Source organism: Schistocerca gregaria, chromosome 10 (genome assembly GCF_023897955.1).
Source record: "Schistocerca gregaria isolate iqSchGreg1 chromosome 10, iqSchGreg1.2, whole genome shotgun sequence".
Lineage (NCBI taxonomy): Eukaryota > Metazoa > Arthropoda > Insecta > Orthoptera > Acrididae > Schistocerca > Schistocerca gregaria.
In genome coordinates this window covers 133,353,959-133,375,016 of record NC_064929.1, presented here as the reverse complement: position 1 = coordinate 133,375,016, position 21,058 = coordinate 133,353,959, and the positions used below count along the sequence as shown (strand labels likewise).

The 21,058-nt window shown below is 44.5% G+C and overlaps 1 protein-coding gene across 6 annotated transcripts in view; it reads left to right on the top strand.

Annotated features, from left to right (window-relative positions):
• The window catches only part of LOC126293440 (CUGBP Elav-like family member 4), a 669,441-nt gene that overhangs the window by 424,699 nt on the left and 223,684 nt on the right, over nt 1–21,058 (top strand). For all 6 annotated transcript variants that reach the window (XM_049986670.1, XM_049986672.1, XM_049986673.1 and 3 more), the window contains exon 5: nt 14,170–14,249. In XM_049986670.1, coding sequence (XP_049842627.1) covers nt 14,170–14,249 — 80 coding nt within the window. The remainder of the gene's footprint in view (nt 1–14,169; nt 14,250–21,058) is intronic.

Sequence of the window (21,058 nt, the reverse complement as noted above, 5' to 3'; positions counted from 1 at the left end):
TCTTCCCAGTATTCATCATACAGCCATCCACGTAAGTAAATCGTGACATACGCTACAGGGGCAGGACAAAAACACAAAACATTACCATGCCTAACACGGAGTACGAAACTCACTTCCAGTTGTCTCGTAATGAATAAATACAGCTCCTGTATGACTTTCAAAGAAGTCTTGTACCATTACTCCTGCAAAATAGTGGCAAGTTCCGGTGACGATGATGGAGGTGGATAAGGATCACGCATTCTTCTCTCCAAAGGATGATGATGATGGTGATAATTGGTTTGTGAGGCGCTCAACTATGCGGTTATCAGCGCCCGTACAAATTCCCAACCTTTGCTCAGTCCAATTTCGCCACTTTCATGAATGATGATTAAATGATGAGGACAACACAGACACCCAGACACCCAGTCATCTCGAGGCAGTTTAAAATCCGTGACCCCGCCGGGAATCGAACCCGGGACCCCGTGCTCGGGAAGCGAGAACGCGACAGCGAAACCACGAGCTGCGGACTCTCTCCGAAGGAGAAGACAAAATCTGAACAACATTGATGTGGTGATTGTGGTGTACAGCAGAGACTTGCACAACTTATTCTCGTGCTCACAAAACCAGTCCTGGTCAATGCGACATGTGTTACTAGGGGCCTATCGTCTTGGAACACACCATCACCATTGGACAACATGTATTGAATCATGGGATGCAGCTGATCAGCCAATATTTCACATAATCCGTCGCAGTAATGTGACCTTGCAAACTAACCTTGGGGCCCATGGAATACCACGATATGGCTGCGGAAATCACGAAATCTCCGCCACGTTTCACTCTTTGGACGTAATCTCGGTTACAAGGTGGAAACAGTATTAACAAGACTAATCCGACCAAATGACATTCTCCCATTGCTCCAAGTCCAGGTTTTATGGCTTCGGCACCACGTTTCCTGTTACGGCCATTTACATTACTAATGACTACATAACATTACTACTCCCTTCTCTCTCTTTCTCTCTCTCTCTCTCTCTCTCTCTCTCTCTCTCTCTCTCTCTCTCTCTCGGTGTGTGTGTGTGTGTGTGTGTGTGTGTGTGTGTGTGTGTGTGTGTGTGTGTGTGTGTGTGTGTTTTTATTTATTTTTTCTTTTCTTTTTTTTTTGCTGACGGAGTTCGCATTCAGTTTTGCAGCTGTTTCCCCTTATTTTTCGTCACAACCCTCTTCTATGAGCATCTCCCACGACCACTCAACTCTCACTTTCATCGGCGTTGTGCCCTAGCGGACGATATTTTTCCTCTTTCCCTGCATGCGCCACAAATCTTCGCTACAGTACCTCCGGAAACATCAAACTCTTCGGCTACCTTTTCTACGGGAGTACTCGCCACACGAGCACCAACAATTTGCCCGCGTTAGAATTCACTGATGAGGAACACCTTGAATGCGAGGTCGCGAAAGGCCAATAGTATTTACAGCATCAACGCCGCACATATTGTCTACCATGCAACCACAAAATTGGCTGCTAATGGCAACAGGGAGTGGGAATGGAGGTATCCAATGGTGAGCCCAGCATGAGGCTATCGAGCGTAGCTGAAATGCTTAGTCTACGAGTAACTCACAACAGTACTCAGTGCTAGTGGTGTTGACACAGTAGAGCGATTGTAAATATAAACAAAGGAAACATTGCATTGTATCTACAACAGTTGCCGAAGTCGATATTTCGTCTGAAGAGAAAGTGAGGAACTTCGCAGAGTGAGAAAGAAGTGGCAGATGAAATAATAGCGTTTCCCCAAGATGAGCCAGTGGAATGTGAGGTGACGTATACGCTCCACTGTGCGGACGATGTACAAGCGGAGTACAACGACGACGATATGTGCTTAACAAGTAAAAGTGATACTGTAGTAGGTGTCGAGCCATGTAGTTCGTCATCCTTGTCAGACGGAGCCACAAATGCCGTCTCCAGTGAAACGTAGCGAAAGACAGTCGTCGTCCAAGGAGCGAGTCCGAAACGTAATTACATACATGGCTCATCATCCGCAGCCTAGTAAAAAAATTATAAACAGATTTAGAATAAGTCTTTAACAATATATCCGTGCAGTGCATAAGAAAGGCAACGGGTATTTAAAGGAAGACAGGGCGCACTTGCTGCAAGAACTGGTGTTCGCTTTTCAAGTATGCTGAATTTTTTAGGGAAATCACGGAAACCCTAAATACGGATGGCCGATCGCGAGTTTGAGCACTAGAACTGCTGAATGCGAGTCCACTGTGCTAACCATTGCGTCACCTCGTTCGGTGGGTTTACGTGAGTTAGTTCTTATCTCTCTTTTCGCATCCATCAGTAAGTAGTGAAATCACTTATACATTGCAAAATCTGTGGTTGCCATTAACATTAGCACCAATGATGGAAGTGGTATTTCTTGCTGACGACAGTCCTTAGTAACCTTGATGTGAGGTTCCACCAGATGAAGCATCCAGAACGTAGGTGATTTCCGTCTTCCACTTCGCCAGTAACAAAGTCGAGATGGAGCTATGCGCATGCGGTGTAGGTGCTGTGTACAGCGGCAATAGTCGAACTTCACCCTCTTACGGTAACTGCAAATTTCCGTGAATACGTCCATAATACTGTGGTGTCACCGCCAGACACCACACCTGCTAGGTGGTAGCCTTTAAAACGGCCGCGGTCCGGTAGTATACGTCGGACCCGCATGTCGCCACTATCAGTGATTGCAGACCGAGCGCCGCCACACGGCAGGTCTAGCACTCGCCCCAGTTGTACAGCCGACTTTGCTAGCGATGGTTCACTGACTTCTACGCTCTCATTTGCCGAGACGATAGTTAGCATAGCATTCAGCTACGTTATTTGCTACGACCTAGCAAGGCGCCAGTATCCGTACTATTGATATTGTGAATCATGTACCATAAAGAGCGACGTTCTCCGTTAATGGATTAAAGTTAAATATTCCACCAGCTACGTCCGTTTTTCTCAATTCTAATTCCCTTGTCATGTTCCAGACCTCACGCCAGCCTGCGTGAGCTAAAACTCGTGCATTTCGGCCTCCTTTACTAACACGGTTGGCTCTCCTGCCAACCACAACAAATACAAAGGCCAGGATGGTAGCACTGTCGATGTTTCCGCGTATTCTTTTACTTTAGTTGTGTGGGAAGCTCACCATTCTTTGTTTCACTCTGTCCAGAATCCCTTCCTATGAAACGGTAATACATCCTCCGCTGTTTGAACAGTAGTTCATAATTCACGCCGATGTCACAAACTCTTGAGAGTAAACAAACGCTATTCCTGCCGCCTACGTTTTGCTACCGACTAAAACGAGAAACATACGATCGTTTTCAGGATTCCGAAGATCAGTCGGTTGTCCATCTGCCTTTTCTGTCTGTCGGTCTGTCTGTCCGACTGTTAAATATCCCTTTTCTCTGTCATATACTAAGGTCGTTTAGCGGTGGAATACAAGTGTGATTCTAAATCAGTGCCATCAAAGTTACGACCATTCCTGTCCCATATTTCGATTCTCGCAGACGCAGTAATCGAAACAAATAGGGTACTTCCGTTCAGTTAGAATCATGAAATTTGGCCAGAAGCAACATTTTACAGTAAACGTAAAGGTAAAAATTTGTTAATTTGTAATTATATAACAGGAAAAAATACTTTTGTCATTTGTTATCCAACTACAGAATTGAAATTGAAACGTCCTCGAAGATCTTGGCCACTCTGGGGACGATATCTTGTCAGCATCAGTGTCGATAATAGAAAAAAATAGTCGAGATTCTTGATTCCCGGAATGGATGAACTGATATACAGTTCATCCATTCCGGGAATCAAGAATCTCGACTATTTTTTTCTATTATCGACACTGATATATATACTGAACAGCCAAAGAAACTGTTACACCTGCCTAATATCGTGTGCGGTATCCGCGAGCAAGCAAAAGTGCTTCGACACGACGTGGCATGAACTCGACTAATATCTGAAGTAGTGCTGGAGGGAACGGACACCATGAATTCTGCAGAGCTGTCCATAAACCTGTAAGAGTACGAGGTGGTGGAGATCTCTTCCGAACAGCAAGTTGCAAGCTCAATAATACTCTTGTCTGGGACTTTGGTGGCCAGCGGAAGTGTTTAAACTCAGAAGACCGTTCCTGAAACCACTCTGTAGCAATTCTTGACGTGTGGGCTGTCGCATTGTCTTGCTGGAATTGTCCAAGTCCGTCGGATGCACAATGGACACGAATGGATGCAGGTGACCAGGCAGGATGCTTACGTATGTGTCACCTGTCAGAGTCGTATCTATACGTATCAGGGGTCCCGTATCACCAGAACTGCACATGCCCCACACCATTGCAGAGCCTCCACCAGTCTGAATAGGCCCCTGCTGACAGGCAGGGTCCGTTGATTCATGAGGTTGTCACCATACACGCGTACGTTCATCCGCACAGTACAATTTGAAACGAGATTCATCCCACCAAGCAACATGTTTCCAGTCATCAATTGTCCAATGTCAGTGTTGACGGGCCCCGTCGAGGCCTAAAGATTTGTGTCGTGCAGTCATCAGGGGTACACGAGTGGGTTTTCGGCTCGAAAATCCCATATCGATGATGTTTCTCTGAATGGTTCGCACGCTGACACTTGTTGATAGCCCAGCACTGAAATCTATAGCAATTTGTGGAAGGTCTGCACTTCTGTCACGTTGAACGATTCTCTTCAGTCGTCGTTGGTCCCGTTTTTGCAGTGTTTTGCCTACCGCAGCGTCCGTTTTACCGGATTTCTGATATTCACGGTAAACTCCTGAAATTGTCGTACGCGAACATCCGCACTTCATCGCTACCTGGGAGATGCGTGTCCCATCGCTCATGCGCCGACTATAAGAGCACATTCAAAGTCACTTAAATCTTCACACCTGCTATTGTAGCAGCAGTAACCGATCCAACAACTGCACCAGACACTTGTTGTCTTAGATAGGCGTTGCCGACCACAGCGCCGTATTCTACCTGTTTACATCTCTGATTTTGAATACACACGTCTATACCAGTTTCTTTGGCGCTCCAGTGTCTTACTCGCACATGCCTTTTTTTTTCTTAGCTGTGAAAACCAATGTACCTGCGTCTCTCACGATGGGCTTCAAAATTGCTATCGTCCAGTTGTAAGTTCATTTCCTGAAGCAATGTTCAATTGTTATTTTAATCAGTGTTTATGGAAACAAGTTCAGCGTTGCGGCCTTGTGACTGTCTATAAAGAAAAGAAAAGTAACCTAAGGATGGGCTCAGCTCCAGCATACATGATCCCGTGGAAATTTTGGATGATGCTTGGCTGCTTAATCAGGACGTGCAATTGCAGTCGAAGGCACCATTGCACTAACAACGTCTCTGAAGGAGCGAGCCGAAGGATAAACACATTAATACCAAAAGTCATCCAAATCCTTACTCATTATTACTGTGTGTGTGTGTGTGTGTGTGTGTGTGTGTGTGTGTGTGTGTGTGTGTGTGTTCTAGTTCTCCTAAACCACTGGACCGATTTCAACCATACCCCTTACTGTAGCACAATACTCGCTGTCGATGCTGTCCGTTAAGAACGACCTACCAATCACATTTCAGGAGATATGGAGATATAAACAGTGAGATGTGTGAAAAACTGCCACATTATGGATGACATTAAAATTTATCCCTTCTTTACTACTAACTCTATTCGGAACACATTCTGCAGACAGTATCCACATATGCCGCTGAATGTACCTACGGAATTATATCATTGTATGACACATAGGTCACGAGATGCGAGTTCATAAACACTGAGATGCGTCACGTATGAAGTTCTAATAAATTTATTCTTTACTCCTAAAACACTCCTATTCTGGAGTCAGCTTCAGAAAATCCTCGACAGCTGGCAGCGCTTTCGATAGCTTTCAACTGCTAAGTGCAAACGGCTGTAGGGGAAAACGATAGCCGTCTATAGAGATATAAAGAGGTGTTGCCACTGAGACGTTTACTAAATAGCGTTGCTGAGATACGAAGCGACTGTGCTTACACGTTTGTATACTGATGAGCAGAAAAAAAGACTGCCTGCTTCATAGCTTGTTTGTCCGTCTTCAGTTTCTAATAGAAAGCTGGCGAAATGAATATCAGAGAAACGCCGAATTTGTCAGATGTTACATATTAAAACTAATTCCTATGAACACATGTCGTAGATTACAGCACATCGTGCTACACTGCTGGGTGGGAAACAAATCCTTAGCTTGCCTATCTGCTATCAGCAAAAGCAATACACCCCCAGTCCCATTTTCTTGCCCTTCTTGGCGAGGCGCCCTGTGCTTACATTTCAGCAAGATAATGGCCACCCATACGCGGCGAGAGTTTCTATTGTTTATCTTCGTGCTTGCCTTCTACCTTAGACAGCAAAATCCCTGGATCTCTCCCCACTTGAGAACGTTTTAAGCATTGTAGGCAGGGTCCTCCAACTAGCTCGGGATTTTGACGCTGTCACGTGCCAATTGGACAGAATTTGGCAAGATATCCCTTAGGGCACGCAACAAATCTGTCAGTCGATACCATGCCGAATAACTGCTTGCATAATGGTCAGGGGTGGACCAACGCGTTATTGACTAGCTCAGTTTGTGAAGTTCTTTATACTGAATAAGTCGCCTTTTTTTTTTTTTTTGAAATTGTAATCATTTGTTTGTCTATAGATGTACATTGCATCTACACATTTCTGTCCCATTCGGATAATTCCATGGTGGTATGTCTTTTTGTCTTAGAGTGTGCTAAGAGAAATTAAAGTAAAAAGTACAGCGATTTACAATATATTGGTCAGAATAACGAAATTAACTCGAGACAACAAAACAGCTTCATAAGAAATGACTTATGAGAAAAAATACTGGGTAAAATCAACACCAGACAGGCCTGAAACATGCGTGTTACGCAGTGTTATCTGTGGAATGGATTGCAGCAACTCCAACCAAATGGTAGAGATGGCGACGGATATAAAAGTAAGCCCCCCCTCAGTCGAAACGTTTAGAAACTGGATGAATAAAAAATGGAGAAACGTTAATCTGATGGTTTTAATACTTCAGGTGTTCTACACAGCCTGCCCTCAATTGAGTACAACGATGAGAACTTTGATATAACCATGTGAAACTGTCAGAAAAGTTAGTCTTTGGGATGTTGTTCAACTCGCGCGTCACGTTGGCTTGAAAGTCAGTTATGTCGTCAAAGCGCTGACCTGCCATGTGATTTTCTGCACTTCGTCGTTTTGTAGTATGTTCCTATTCGTAACATCAAGTCTCGTCGCCCATGTTGATCTTTTCCAGGAAAATAATTGTCTGCGTTTTGTAATTCAGTCAAGCTGGCTTGTTTTTGTTCGAGAGTCAGTGTGTGCAGGGCAAACTTTGTTCGCATTTTTCTCTTCAAAACATTCTCCAGAACGCGTTCAACACTTGACTGAGAAATGTTGCTCCACTGCGAAGCGTGACGACGGCGTTCACACAGGACGGCCGTACGTCTGCTGCAGTTTGCTCCCCACTAACTGGTCGAATGCATATCCGTTGTTTACAGTCGTCAGTTCAAGTGGCCAGTGTATTTACTAAGCTTTTATGCTAGAAATAAAATCAGTCTCCGAACTTTCTGGTCGGACAGTGTACAGCTGAAATACTCTGAGAAAGATAAAGTGCGCCCCGAAAGGTGCTGCGCGGAAGTGCCACCACAGAGCTACTGCTAACCAGGGGAGTGAAATTTCTGTGAGCAATGAGCCACCAAATCTCCATATCAGTTTATATCACCTTCACCTGACAAAACGGTGAAAACTTGATACAAAAAGATGCGGCGCTAAAACTCCGTAAATGAGGGTATCCTGTAGAAAAGTAATCAGCTTTGCAATATCTTTTGCTGGCTAATGGTTACCTGGCGAACAACGCGATACTAACGTCGCTAGTCCCGGTGTAAATCAATGGCTTGCACTACAAGCCTAAAGGTGCGATTGACTGGAGATGTGAGCCAATAATATCTGTGTGAAACTGACTTTCAAGCACGCCAAGAAAGTGGCACAGTGCACTCCCAGAGCTGCAGCACGAACAACACTGCACAACGTTTAGTCAGAGGGCAGCCTTTGTAACTAATGTACAACTAAATGTCGCGACACATTTATTTTGGCGTCATTCCAGAGTCCAGGAAGGTTAGCAACTAAAATATTCTGCGTTGCCCCTAAATACTGCCAGCTAAGTCTCTGTGTCAGATGATATACGATAAAGCTACCTAAGTCTCTGTGTCAGATGATATACGATAAAGCTACCTAAGTCTCTGTGTCAGATGATATACGATAAAGCTACCAAAGTCTCTGTGACAGATGATATAAAATAACATATACGTAATGGAATTGTACGTTGATGTGAAAATGAGGAAGATCGTTGGAGTGTCCGTCTGCAGCACAGAATTATATGGAAAGGAACTGTAGACGATAGGAAATCTGGAGAAGAGCTGGAATGATTTGAAATATGACGCTCTGAAGGAATGTAAAAGATGAAACAGATAAAGTATAAAATGAACACGTACTAAAGAGAGCGGGTGGGCATAGAAGTCTATGGACGACTTACCAGAAGAATGGACAGGGTAGTGGTACACCAGTGAACCATCGATTCTTTAAAAATCGAACTCCTGTATGTGAAACAACTTCAAATGAGGTAATGTGTTAAATATTTGACGTTACGAATGTAAGCGAGAAAAAGTTTAGAAAAGATTTGAAGTTTGTCGGAAGTCACTAAGTGCTGTCCTCAAGCGGACGAATAAAGTCCGGGTATTTGCGCGCCACACACACACACACACACACACACACACACACACACACACACACACACACACACACACCTTTCTAACTGCAATACTTCTCTTACAAAATTAAACTTTTAACATAAGATTATAACTTTTAGTGAGCAGAATATGACAACACTTTAAATTTTCAAATTCGATCAGTAATTACGCCACACACACACACACATGAAATTTTTGTTTGGTAATGCAGATCAGCCATCCGCGGGAAAGAGGTATGGCCATGTTCGAGAATCCGCAGAAGGAGTTCTAGTGGCGCAGCCTAAGCCAGCCGCGTTAGAACAGCCTATGCTGCTTAATCGAGCAGTTTCCTGATGGTAGAAGCCATAGAGGGGAAAAATTTATAGGAGCAAACAAAGATTAGAAAATGAAATAAGTGTAGAGTGCGTTGAGTCTGATAGTCATGTGTAAAGCTTAAGGATACCATGAAAGCAGCCGAAAAACGTGCGATTAAAAAAAAAAAAAAAAAAAAAAAAAAAAAAAAAAAAAAAAGCGCTACAGATGAGAGCTTCCAGCTGCAGAGTATTCAAAATACCATTCTCAAAAGAAAACATATCTCGTGACGTAAAGCTTCATCTACTGTAATTTCCAGCATAAGTCAAGGATATGCAGTACGGAGCTGAATCTTCAACAGGTTGCACGTGAGGCGGCCCTAATGTCTCCGTGCAACAGGCTCTTAAGTACATCAAGAAGGCTGGAAAGGCTGCACTGAGTGCCCCTACATAACTGTGTTACCACACAGCTGTTCTGGCTAGGATGGCAAGTTACAAGTGAGAAATGGACAAAGAGATCTCCCTGTCAGTTTATTTCTTCGTTATGTATGAACCAAGGAGGACCCATAACTAACAAATAGCCCAAAAATAAACCCTAAGATAATAAAAGACGCATTACGAAGGAATTATCCGAATTGGATGGAAATCGGCGGATGTGATTTGCATGGACAGACGAACAAGAGATTACAGATTCAGAAAAATTTGATGATTTATTCAAGAGAGTGAGCGCTTCACAAATTAAGTCGATAAGGCGTTGGTCCACCTCTGTCCCTTATTCAAGCACTTATTCGGCTCGGAATTGATTGATAGAGTAGTTGGATGTACTCCTATGGATATCGTGCCAAGTTTTCCCTAATTGGCGCGTTAAATCAGCAAAATCCCGAGATGATTGGAGACCCCTGAACATAATGCTCCAAACGTTCTCAACTGGGCAGAGATCCGGCGAAACTGCCGACCAACGTAGTATTTGGCAAGCAGGAGGACATTATCTTGTTGAAATGTCAGCCAAGGATGGCTTGCCATGAAGGGCAACATAACGGGATGCAAAATATCGCCGACGTACCGACGTTACAAAAGTGAAGCAGATGTCTACCGAATAAGTCTTCCTATGAAATTAAATGGCACCCCCCCCACCCCCCGAGCATCATTCCTGGCCGTTGCGCCGTTCGGCGAGCGACAGTCTGGTTTGTACCACACCGACGCTCGGGACGTCTCTGGACACGTCTTCAGCCTGGAATCTCATTGACTTGGTTGAAATTGCTTTTAGTGGTAAGTTTTGCTTCAAACTGTGCCCTGACAACCAGCGAATACATGTCTTCAGACTCCCGAGACAGTGGTGGGATACCAACCTCAATATCACCTGCCATTGTGGCCGACACACTAGTAATGGTCGGGGCACCAATTCTTTTCATATCAGGACCCCTTTGGTTTTCATCGGCAGCGCCATTATAGCACAGCAGTACGTCGACGATCTTCAACGTTCCGTTATGTTGCCATTCATGGCAAGCCATCCTGGGCTTACATTCCAGCAACAATACGCCCGCTCGCGCATGGTGACTGTTCCTACCTCTTGTCTTCATGCTTGCAAACACTATTTTGGCCAGCAAAGTCGCCGGATCTCTCCCCAATTGAGAACGTTTGGAGCTTTATGGGCGGTGCTCTCCGACCACCGTTGGATTCTGACGATCTAACAAGCCAATTGGCCACAATTTGGCACGATATTCCTCAATAGGACACCCAACAATTCTATCGATTCCAAGCCGAATAATTGCTTGCACAACAACCATAGGTCAACCAACGCGTGATTGACTTATTTTGTGAAGCTGCTTCTCTTGAACAAATCATTCAGTATCTCTGAAATTGTCAACGTTTGTTTGTCTGTATATGTATATGGTATCTACTGAAGTCAGTCCCATCCGGATAACTCTTTGGTGAGCATGTTAGAGTGTATTCTCAGCAAACGCTCAGTAGAGGAGTGTAATTAGGCAGATATCGGAGGGGTGTGGTCGGTCAATTTTGGCTTCTTCCACATCTTGAACAATTGAGAACTAGGAAAGGTGTTGCCATATCGTATGGCCTTGAAAGCATCTCACTCGATCGCAATTAGAAGTGAGAGTCAAGCATATCGGAGTTGCTCAAAAATATAGAAACATCACGAGAAATACATCGTTGAACATAAATGCAGATGTTAGACAAGCCTGCAGGTTGCGCTGTTGTAAAATGGTTCAAATGGCTCTGAGCACTATGCGACTTAACTTCTGAGGTCATCAGTCGCCTAGAACTTAGAACTAATTAAACCTAACTAACCTTAGGACATCACACGCATCCATGCCCGAGACAGGATTCGAACCTGCGACTGTAGCGGTCGTCCGGCTCCAGACTGTAGCGCCTAGAACCGCAGGGCCACTCCGGCCGGCTGCGCTGTTGTATCTGATCACAAATGTCACCTGTGCTACGTCCTCAATATGTTGCAAGTGTCAGTCGTGGGTAGAACACTCGTTCTGTGTAGTGTAAAGCGCACTATGTCGGAGAGAAGTGAATTCAAACGAGGGCAGACTGTTGGTGCGTATAGCGGGTGCTTCCTCAACCAAGGTAGCCGAAGTGTTTATTGTTCCAAGAGGATTCCTATCGAAGATGTAGGTTGCATACTCGGAAAGCGGAAAAACAGCGTCCGCTATCTCCCATGGTGGCCGAAAGTATGTGTTATCGTCACAGACGGTGATTGAAGAAGACTGTGACGAAAAGTAAGACGAAGACAGCTGCTAAAGTCACTGAAGAATTGAATGTCGCACTCACAAGCACTTTCCAGATCAAAACAATACGAAGGGAGCTCCATAAGAGCGAATTGCAGGGTGAGGTCGAATTCCAAAACTATCCATCGGCGATGGAAATGCTCGTAGTCGGGAAATGTTAGGCTGAAGCCATAAAACCTGGGCTATGGGGCAATGGAAGAAAGTCATTTGTTGGAGAGTCTTGTTGCACATTATCTCCAACTCCTTGCCAAGTTAACGTCCCCAATGTGAAACACGGGGGAAGGGGGGGGGGGGGAGCTTTGGCTATGATTTGGGCAGCCATATAGTGGTATTTCATGAGCCCCACGGGCCACGGTTACTCTGCAAGGTCCCATTACTACTGAGCATTATGTGGCCATGTTGGATTATCAGGTCCATCCTATGGTACAATGTTTGTTCCCCACTTGCGATGATGTGTTGCAAGACGACAGGGAATCTGTTCATACAGCTCGCATCATCCACGACTGGTTTTGAGAGCACGAGAATGAACTGCCCCATCGTCACAGTCATCAGATCTCAGTATTATTCAGCACTTGTGATATACTTCGGAGAGAAGCGTGCGTGATCGCAATCCTTGCCCATCATCGTTACCCGAACCTACCATTAGTTTGCAGGAAGAATGTTATAAGATTCCCTTGAAAAGCACACACGATATGTATTTATCCTTTCCGAGACGAGTGGAAGTTGTTTTGAAAGCCAAAGGTTTTCCTACACCATATTTAGAGGAATGGTAGTGTGTTGTGTTTTGTTGTAAAAAAGCAGTTCAAATGGCTCTGAGTGCTATGGGACTTAACATCTGAGGTCATCAGTCCCCTATAACTTAGAACTACTTAAACCTAACTAACTTAAGGACATCACACAGCCGGGCGGAGTGGCAGAGCGGTTCTAGGCGCTACAGTCTGGAACCGCCCGACCGCTACGGTCGCAGGTTCGAATCCTGCCTCGGGCATGGATGTGTGTGATGTCCTTAGGTCAGTTAGGTTTAAGTAGTTCTAAGTTCTAGGGGACTGATGACCTCAGAAGTCCCATAGTGCTCAGAGCCATTTTTGACATAACACACATCCATGCCCGACGCAGGATTCTAGCCTGCGACCGTAGCGGTCGCGCGGTTCCAGACTGAATCGCCTAGAAGCGCTCGGTCACCTCTCCCGGCCTTGGTGTCCCATATTTTTATACAGTCACTGTATGTCTGCAGCTCTACTCCTCTAGCTCACCTTGTGATATGTGGCAGAGGGTATTATTCATACAATTAGTATTTCATCACTTGCCTGTACCTGTCACAAATGGTGTGTGGTAGGAAAGAATACCAGTAGGCCTGTGCTCTATATGAACACTAATATCTCTGATTTTCGCCGCGTGGGCATTTTGCGAGGTCAATGTGGAAGGAAGTAATACGCTGCCCAACTACCCCTGGAATGAAAGCCCTTCGCATTTCCAGAGTAAAGCTCTCCATAATGCATGACGCCACTCTTTTAATGCCTGGCAATGGAGTTACCTAACTAAAACTCGACGAAACACTATCAGTCTCACCTGCTACGGGTCCTAAACCAACGATCAGTACTGAAGATTCGGATTTTTAAATTACTTAGTTCCTAGGTGGATTACATTTTTTTAGGATTCTTTTACTAGATCTATTTGTTTTATTTCTGTGTTCCCCAAAAATAGATGAATGATGTGATTACTTTACTGCAAATATTTACATTGGGTGATGTTCAGGCTCTTTGTTAAGAACATTATCCATATTTGTACTCAGCAGTCCAAGCGAAAATTCAGCTCCACTCATTTTGCATATCCACACAATAGGATAGACAATATATTTTCCTGTGGATGGCAACATCACCAGTAAACTGAGAGTCTTACTGATACTTTATCACATATCGCGCACGTATCTTGACGACATAAACGGCACTTCTACGCCACCTTGTGATACGCGCAATTCTGTTTCCGTTTCTGTCGAACAATTTGTGTCCAGCATAGTGCGTCAGTGGTTACGATCACTTCTTGAAAGTCTTGTTTAAATGCCCTTAAAGGTTTACTGTGTGTTATCGTTGCCTGTGCTCTATTGTGTGGGTAGAGAACCATTGACACTATTTTCGTAGCTATATTCTTTAATACTTGATTACATTAGTCTGGAAAGACACATATCAGCATAACGTATGCCAACTTTTATGATCTTTGTTTTATTCTTTGCTAAAAAATATGAACTAGCAATCTGTAGTCGTGTAATTTCTGTTATGACTAAATGTGAGATAGTAATTTCTCGTATTCTGGCAGCTAACGCTCGTTGTCTCGTTCTCTTCTGTTTTGCAGGCTGCGCTTTCGTGAAATTCAGTTCACATCAAGAGGCGCAGACAGCGATAAGTACGCTCCACGGCAGTCAAACTATGCCGGTAAGTTGGCAGCACTGCTTGTTCCCATCTGTCTTCTTTATCGTCCTTGTAATTTCACGACGTTACGTTGTCCCTCGAAAATATTTTACATAGCGTCATGCATTTTCGCAGTTATAAATGAAACTGTAGATACTTGCCCCCTCTTATGTAACTGATTCCTTAAATCATATGCTGAGATGCACTTCATGCGACATGTGTAAAATTCACCAAGAAAACGGATACTAATGGGGAAGTTTGAGGCACCTAGAGAATTAAATAACACTGTGATATTGTTAAATCATACACAGAAAATACACTTGTGTGTAAATCAGAGAGGGGGGTTGGGCAGAAGAGTCAATGAGTGTTAGTGAAAGTGTGAGTGAGTGAGTGAGTGAGTGAGTGCATGTGAGTGAGTGAGTGAGAGAGAGAGAGAGAGAGAGAGAGAGAGAGAGAGAGAGAGAGAGAGAGAGAGAGAGAGAGAGAGAGAGAGAGAGAGAGAGAGAGAGGGGGGGGGGGGAGGGAGAGAGGGAGAGAGGGGGGAGAGGAGGAGGAGGAGGAGGAGGAGGAGGAGGAGGAGGAGGGAGGGGGGAGTGTTAGCGAAGGAGAAACAGGCTTTGAAAGAGATAAAGTGTGAATGTGAGAAGGAGGCAGTAAGAGAAATGGAGTGCAACTTAGGCCATTTGAAAGAGACTGGATGTTACAAACAGCTAGTGTGAAAATGAGGAACAGAGTGTAAGTAAGAGCACTTGTACATGTGTGTGTGTTTTAATAAGGCCTACTGGTACTAATGAATAAGTAGCTCCCACCCTACCTCAAAATTTACGATATAATGAGCAGAGTATACTAAAAAAATAAAATTAATCTTTGGGTTTAATATAAGGCCAAGTGCAATGACTGCTGTGAGTATTCCTTCATTTAAATGAATTATTGTAAATGCAATGGGGTTTTCATTCAGCTTTCATGGAACTAGCAAATATTAATTGGTCTCGTAATTTTTATCGAATCGAACCGTTTCATAATTGCGCGACTGCGTGATTATGAAACAGTCTTCTATATCTGAAATTCTCATGTAGTGTGATATTCGAACAAAGTCTCTTAATTCTGCAGGTCAGGCGAATAAACTGGAGCCAATTGGCACTCAAAGTTATCACACATAACCAATCAATTCCGTTTTAAAGACTGCAAAATTTAACGTTACTTGATTATTTGTCTCGTTTATTTTTATGAAAAGTAATTTGGAATAATTTTATCCTGCACAGTTAATCTTGAAAAGGATTGTTTTTCCCCGAAAAGAACAGGAAATATAGTTCACGTTTAAAGTAGCCCATATCCAACGAAGCAATACTATACACTATATGACCAAAAGTATCAGGACACATGGCCGAAAATGACTTACAAGTTCGTGGCGCTTCCATCGGTAATGCTGGAATTCAATATGGTGTTGGCCCACTGCCTTGACAGCAGCTTCCACTCTCGCAGGCATACGTCCAATTAGGTGCTGGAAGATTTCTTGGGGAATGGCAGCCCATTCTTCACGGAGTGCTGCATTGAGAAGGTCGGTGAAGCCTGGATCGAAGTCGGCGTTCAAAAACATCCCAAAGGTATTCTATAGGATTCAGGTCAGGACCTGTGTAGGCCATTACAAGAATGTTATTGTCGTGTAACCACTCCGCTACACGCAGTACATTATGAACAGGTGCTCGATCGTGTTGAAAGATGCAATCGCCATTCCCGAATTGCTCCTCAACAGTGGGAAGCAAGAAGATTCTTAAAACATCAATGGAGACCTATGCTGTGATAGTGCCACGCAAAACAAGGGGTGCAAGCCCCGTCCATGAAAAATACGACCACACCATAACACCACCGTCTCCGAATTTTACTGTTGGCACTAAAAACGTTGGCAGATGACGTTCACCGGACATTCGCCATACCCACACCCTGCCATCGGATCGCCAGACTGCGTACACTGATTCGTCACTGCACACAACTTTTTTCCACTGTCCAATCGTCCAATGTTTACGCTCCTTACACCACGCGAAGCGATGTTTGGCATTTACCGGCGTGATGTGTGGCTTACGAGCAGCCGCACTACCATGAAATCCAAGTTTTCTCACCTCCCGCCTAACTGTCATAGCGCTTGCAGTGGATTCTGATACAGTTTGGAATTCCTCTGTGATTGTATGGATAGAGGTCTGCCTATTACACATTACGATCCTCTTCAACTGTCGGTGGTCTGCCAGTCAACAGAAAAGTTCGGCCTGTACGCTTTTGTGCTGTACGTGTGCCATCACGTTTCCACTTCACTATCACATCCAAAACAGTGGACCTACGGATGTTTACGGGTATGCAAATCTCACATACAGACGTATGACAAGTGACACCCAATCACCTGACCATGTTCGAAGTCCGTGAGTTCCGCGGAGCGCCCCATTCTGCTCTCTCACGATGTCTAATGACTCCTGAGGTTGCTGATATGGAGTATCTGGCAGACGTTAGCAGCACAATGCACCTATATGAAAAACGTATGTTTTTGGGGGCGTCCGTATACTTCTGATCACATAGTGTAAGATAAAACAGACAGTACATATTTCATCTACACAAAAAGACAAAGATATAATTTATTAGGAGTTACAAAACCATTGTTCTAAGACCTCTATGAATGTTCTCAACCAGAATGACACCTGCCTGGGACGTCATCTACCACCTCCTGATCGTCATATGACATTCGAGGTAGGGTGGGTAAGATGTGCGATAACAGCGCATTTCTGTGTGCCCAGGTCGCGGCAAGCCGAAGGATGGGACAGTCCACCTTCGAGGTCGTGCATGCAATGAACTCTTCACGAACCGCCTAGTCAAGGGAGTACAGAGTCAACCTCCAACCGTCGTCTTCCTGAGGGGAAGTCGTATAAAGATAACGGATACTCAGAACAAACGGAGTGTTCGTTGCCAATCTTCCTGGCAGGTTAAAACTGTGTGCCGGATTTGGATTCGAAGCTGGCATCTTTGCTACTCACGGGCAAAACTCTAATGACTGAGCTATCCAAGCACGACTCAAGATCCGAAGGTATGCAAAAGAACTTCTACATAGTTTGGAAGGTTGTAGATGGGATACTGAGGGAAGTAAGGGTTTGAAAACAGGTCGAGAGTCGCGTTCGGACAGCTCAGTCGGTAGAGCAATTAGCCACGAAAGGGAAAGGTTCCAAGTTCTATTCTTGGCCCAGGACAAAGATTGTATCTGCCAGGAAGATTCAGTAATGGACAGACTGGGCAGAAGAGCATTGAACCGCTCTCTAGTTCAATGCTGGAAGCGGCAACCAGTGAGCAGCGGTACCACCACAGTGGATCACCACTTCGCCACAGAGGACACACATGATCGCCCTGCACTGATATTTCCCCTCATCCGTTTGCACTCATGGATAGGATGCTCAGAGTCTGGGACAAAGGTCGTGTCAACTGGAGAACTGCGTTTACAGTGGGGCAAGTTCATGTCTGGGTACGGGTATCTCAAATACCACAATAGGGGGCACATCCTTTAGGCACCATTTGCAATGTCTCCTGTCCTGATTGTAACACAGGCGTCAGATTCCTCTCATACATTCGGGCGTCGTAAATGGTTGGTCGCTTAGTTCAATGGCTCTGAGCACTATGGGGCTTAACTTCTGTGGTCATCAGTCCCCTAGAACTTAGAACTACTTAAACGTAACTAACCTAAGGACATCACACACATCCATGCCCGAGGCAGGGTTCGAACCTGCGACCGTAGCGGTCGCGCGGTTCCAGAATGTAGCGCCTAGAACCGCTTGGCCACTCCGGCCGGCTGATTATAATGAAGCTACGAATATGATTAATGATGTGTGGTTATTAAAACGTTATGTGAATAAGTGACAAACTCAAATATACAGATATATTGAATGAGGTGCCAATTGCAGATAAATGAACATCAGTTAATTTTATAACACTGAAATGAGTGGAAAAAAGTGTAATTTTTTTAATGGCTCTAAGCTCTATGGGAGTTAACACCTGAGTTCAACAGTCCTTAAACTTAACTAACCTAAGGACATCACACACATCCATGCCCGAGGCAGGATTCGAACCTGCGACCTTAGCGGTCGCGCGGTTCCGTTTAACTTTTTCAAAGATTTTATTAAACACAATGTGTACAACTTATTAATTACTTAAATAAAATTATCATCATGTGCATAGTAAGACCGTGAACCTGTATGATGTGATATGTATGGCAAGGTCCTCTGCATATAGCGCACTGACCCCTGTCGCTGGTATTGTGAATCGCTCAGTTGGGCATATTCGGTAATGTAGTGCATCGGCAGCCACTCTCGTGTACGGGTGGAACAACTGCATGTTGGTTTCCCTCCATTCGTCATAGAAATGGTACAGCTAAATGTATTCATTAAGTGATTATAATTTTTGCATCGTTCTACTGCCATACCTAGAGGGTGTGCTATCTCACATTAACGAATGTGGTGAAGAAAATCACATGCGATCTGTGACTTCACGAGATGAAGCTGTGTTCTTCGTATATCTCCAGGCCGCAGACGATGACTCAGACGTGAACAGTTTAAAGTAAGTAAAGTACATCAATGCAGTACTGTATCGAGTAGTACAATATAGAACTAACTCCGGTTCGATATCACTTTGGCGCCATATTTGCGTACGTTATTTACGATACACTGTAAGAGAAAAAATACGACACACCATGAATAAAGTATCCTAATGAGACGAATATGGATAGATGTGATGTCCATGTACAGACAAGCAAATCATTACACTCTAAAAAAAATGCATGATTTATTGAAGAGAAAGAGCTTCACAAATCGAGCCGTCAATAACGCGTTAGTCCACGTCTGGCCCTAATGATAGCCGTTGTTCGGCTTGGCATTCATTTATACAGCTGTTGGAGATCCTTTTGAGCGATATTGCGCCAAATTCTGACCAATTAGCGCGTTAAGTTGTCAAAATCCCGATCTGATTAGATGGCCATACCCGTAAGTCTCCAACGTTCTCAATTGGGAGGAGATCCAGCGACCTTTCTGGCCAGGTTGTGTTTGGCAAGCACAAAGACAAGCAATAGAAACTTTCGCCGTGTGTGGACGGGTAATATCGTGTTGAAATGTGAGCCGAGGATAGTTTGCTATAAAGGGCAACAAAACGGGCTGTAGAATATCGTCGACGTATCGCTGTGCTGTAAGGGTGCCGGTGATGACAAGAAAGGGACCCGCTATGTAATGAAATGGCAGGTGGGCGACAGTCAGTTTGGTATCCCGTCAATATCTGCAGCGTCTCACACATGACTTCGTACTGGAATCTCATTGAATGTCTTCAGCGCTGGGTCCCGATTCGAAATTAGTCCCAATGACCAACGAAGACCTGTATGAACAACCCCCGCCAGCGTTGGTATTCCATCCTGACTGTCGCCCGCCATATGGCCCGACAACAAGGTGTGTTGGTCTGGGGAGCCATTTCTTTTCACTGCAGGAACCCTTTCGTTATCATCCGCGGAAACCTTACATCAGAGCGTTACGCCGACGATATTCTACTTGGGATTTTGACGCTCTAAAGCATGAACTGGACAAACTTCGTTACTATATCCCTCAGGACGCCACCCAGCAACTCTGTCAGTGCCAAGCCGGAAAACTGCTTGCACAAAGGCCGGAGGTGAACCAACGCGTTATTGACTTGATCAATTTGTGGACCTCCTTCACATTAATAGGTAGTACTACTTTTCTGAAATCATTCCCAGATGTGTACCCGTGCTGGGAAATCAGTTGCTGGTAGTGCCTCGTACGTATACATTAGGCTCCCATCATGTGATCATGTGATCAACAATACTTGTTGCACCTAACTGCCTTACGCTGACACTAAGGTTGTCGTACGCAAAAATTCCTCCTCTAGCTGAAGTGTCCTCGCCTTCTCTAGGCCTCCCCCAGTCGCGGCTAGTAGTCTTAAGTGTCCCATTTTCCGTAAGACGACAATCAGCTGCTTCGAACAGCCTCCCGTCGGGGCACCTACGATCTGGAAATCATTTCCGATACAAATGTTGAGCGCTACGGCCATTACCATCTGCTAACCCGTACAGGAAATGGGTATCTGGCAACTCCGCATCTGAGTAAACTTCTACTGCACTATGCCGGAAACCAAGTCCGTGCCGATCGGTTCTAGGCGCTACAGTCTGGAACCGCGCGACCGGGTTGCAGGTTCGAATCCCGCCTCGGGCATGGATGTGTGTGATGTCCTTAGGCTAGTTGGGTTTAAGTAGTTCTAGGTGACTGATGACCGCAGCAGTTAAGTGCCATAGTGCTCAGAGCCATTTGAACCAAGTCCGTGACGAATACTAAACAGCTAATGCTACGTGCTTGGTGTTGGCAGAGCAATGGAATTACGTCAACACAGGCAACGCCGGCAGTAAACATAAGAATTACAGCTTTCTGTACATTCTAACCAAACGTAACCAGCGGCGTATTTCGAATATTTGATGTAAGAAAATGTTTCATCTAACGCTGGTACGATCTATTTCTGTGGGCTAACCACGATTGAGGAAATTATGAAGGGAAGCAGAAACGTTGCTCTAACATGGGAACAAAGCGTTTCCCACGTAACACATTTACTTCATCTGGTGAATGTTTTCTCAAAGTCTGGCCATACCTTTTTGTTACATCTTCTATAATGTTGCTTTCAGATTAATATTTGTATAATAATGTCAGTTACAAGTATGTGGTTACGATGAAAAGACATGCTTGTTACGCATTACACTCAATGATGTGTTACAGACGGCAAATGAATGTTGTGTACAATGAGTAACTGCTCCCAGACGT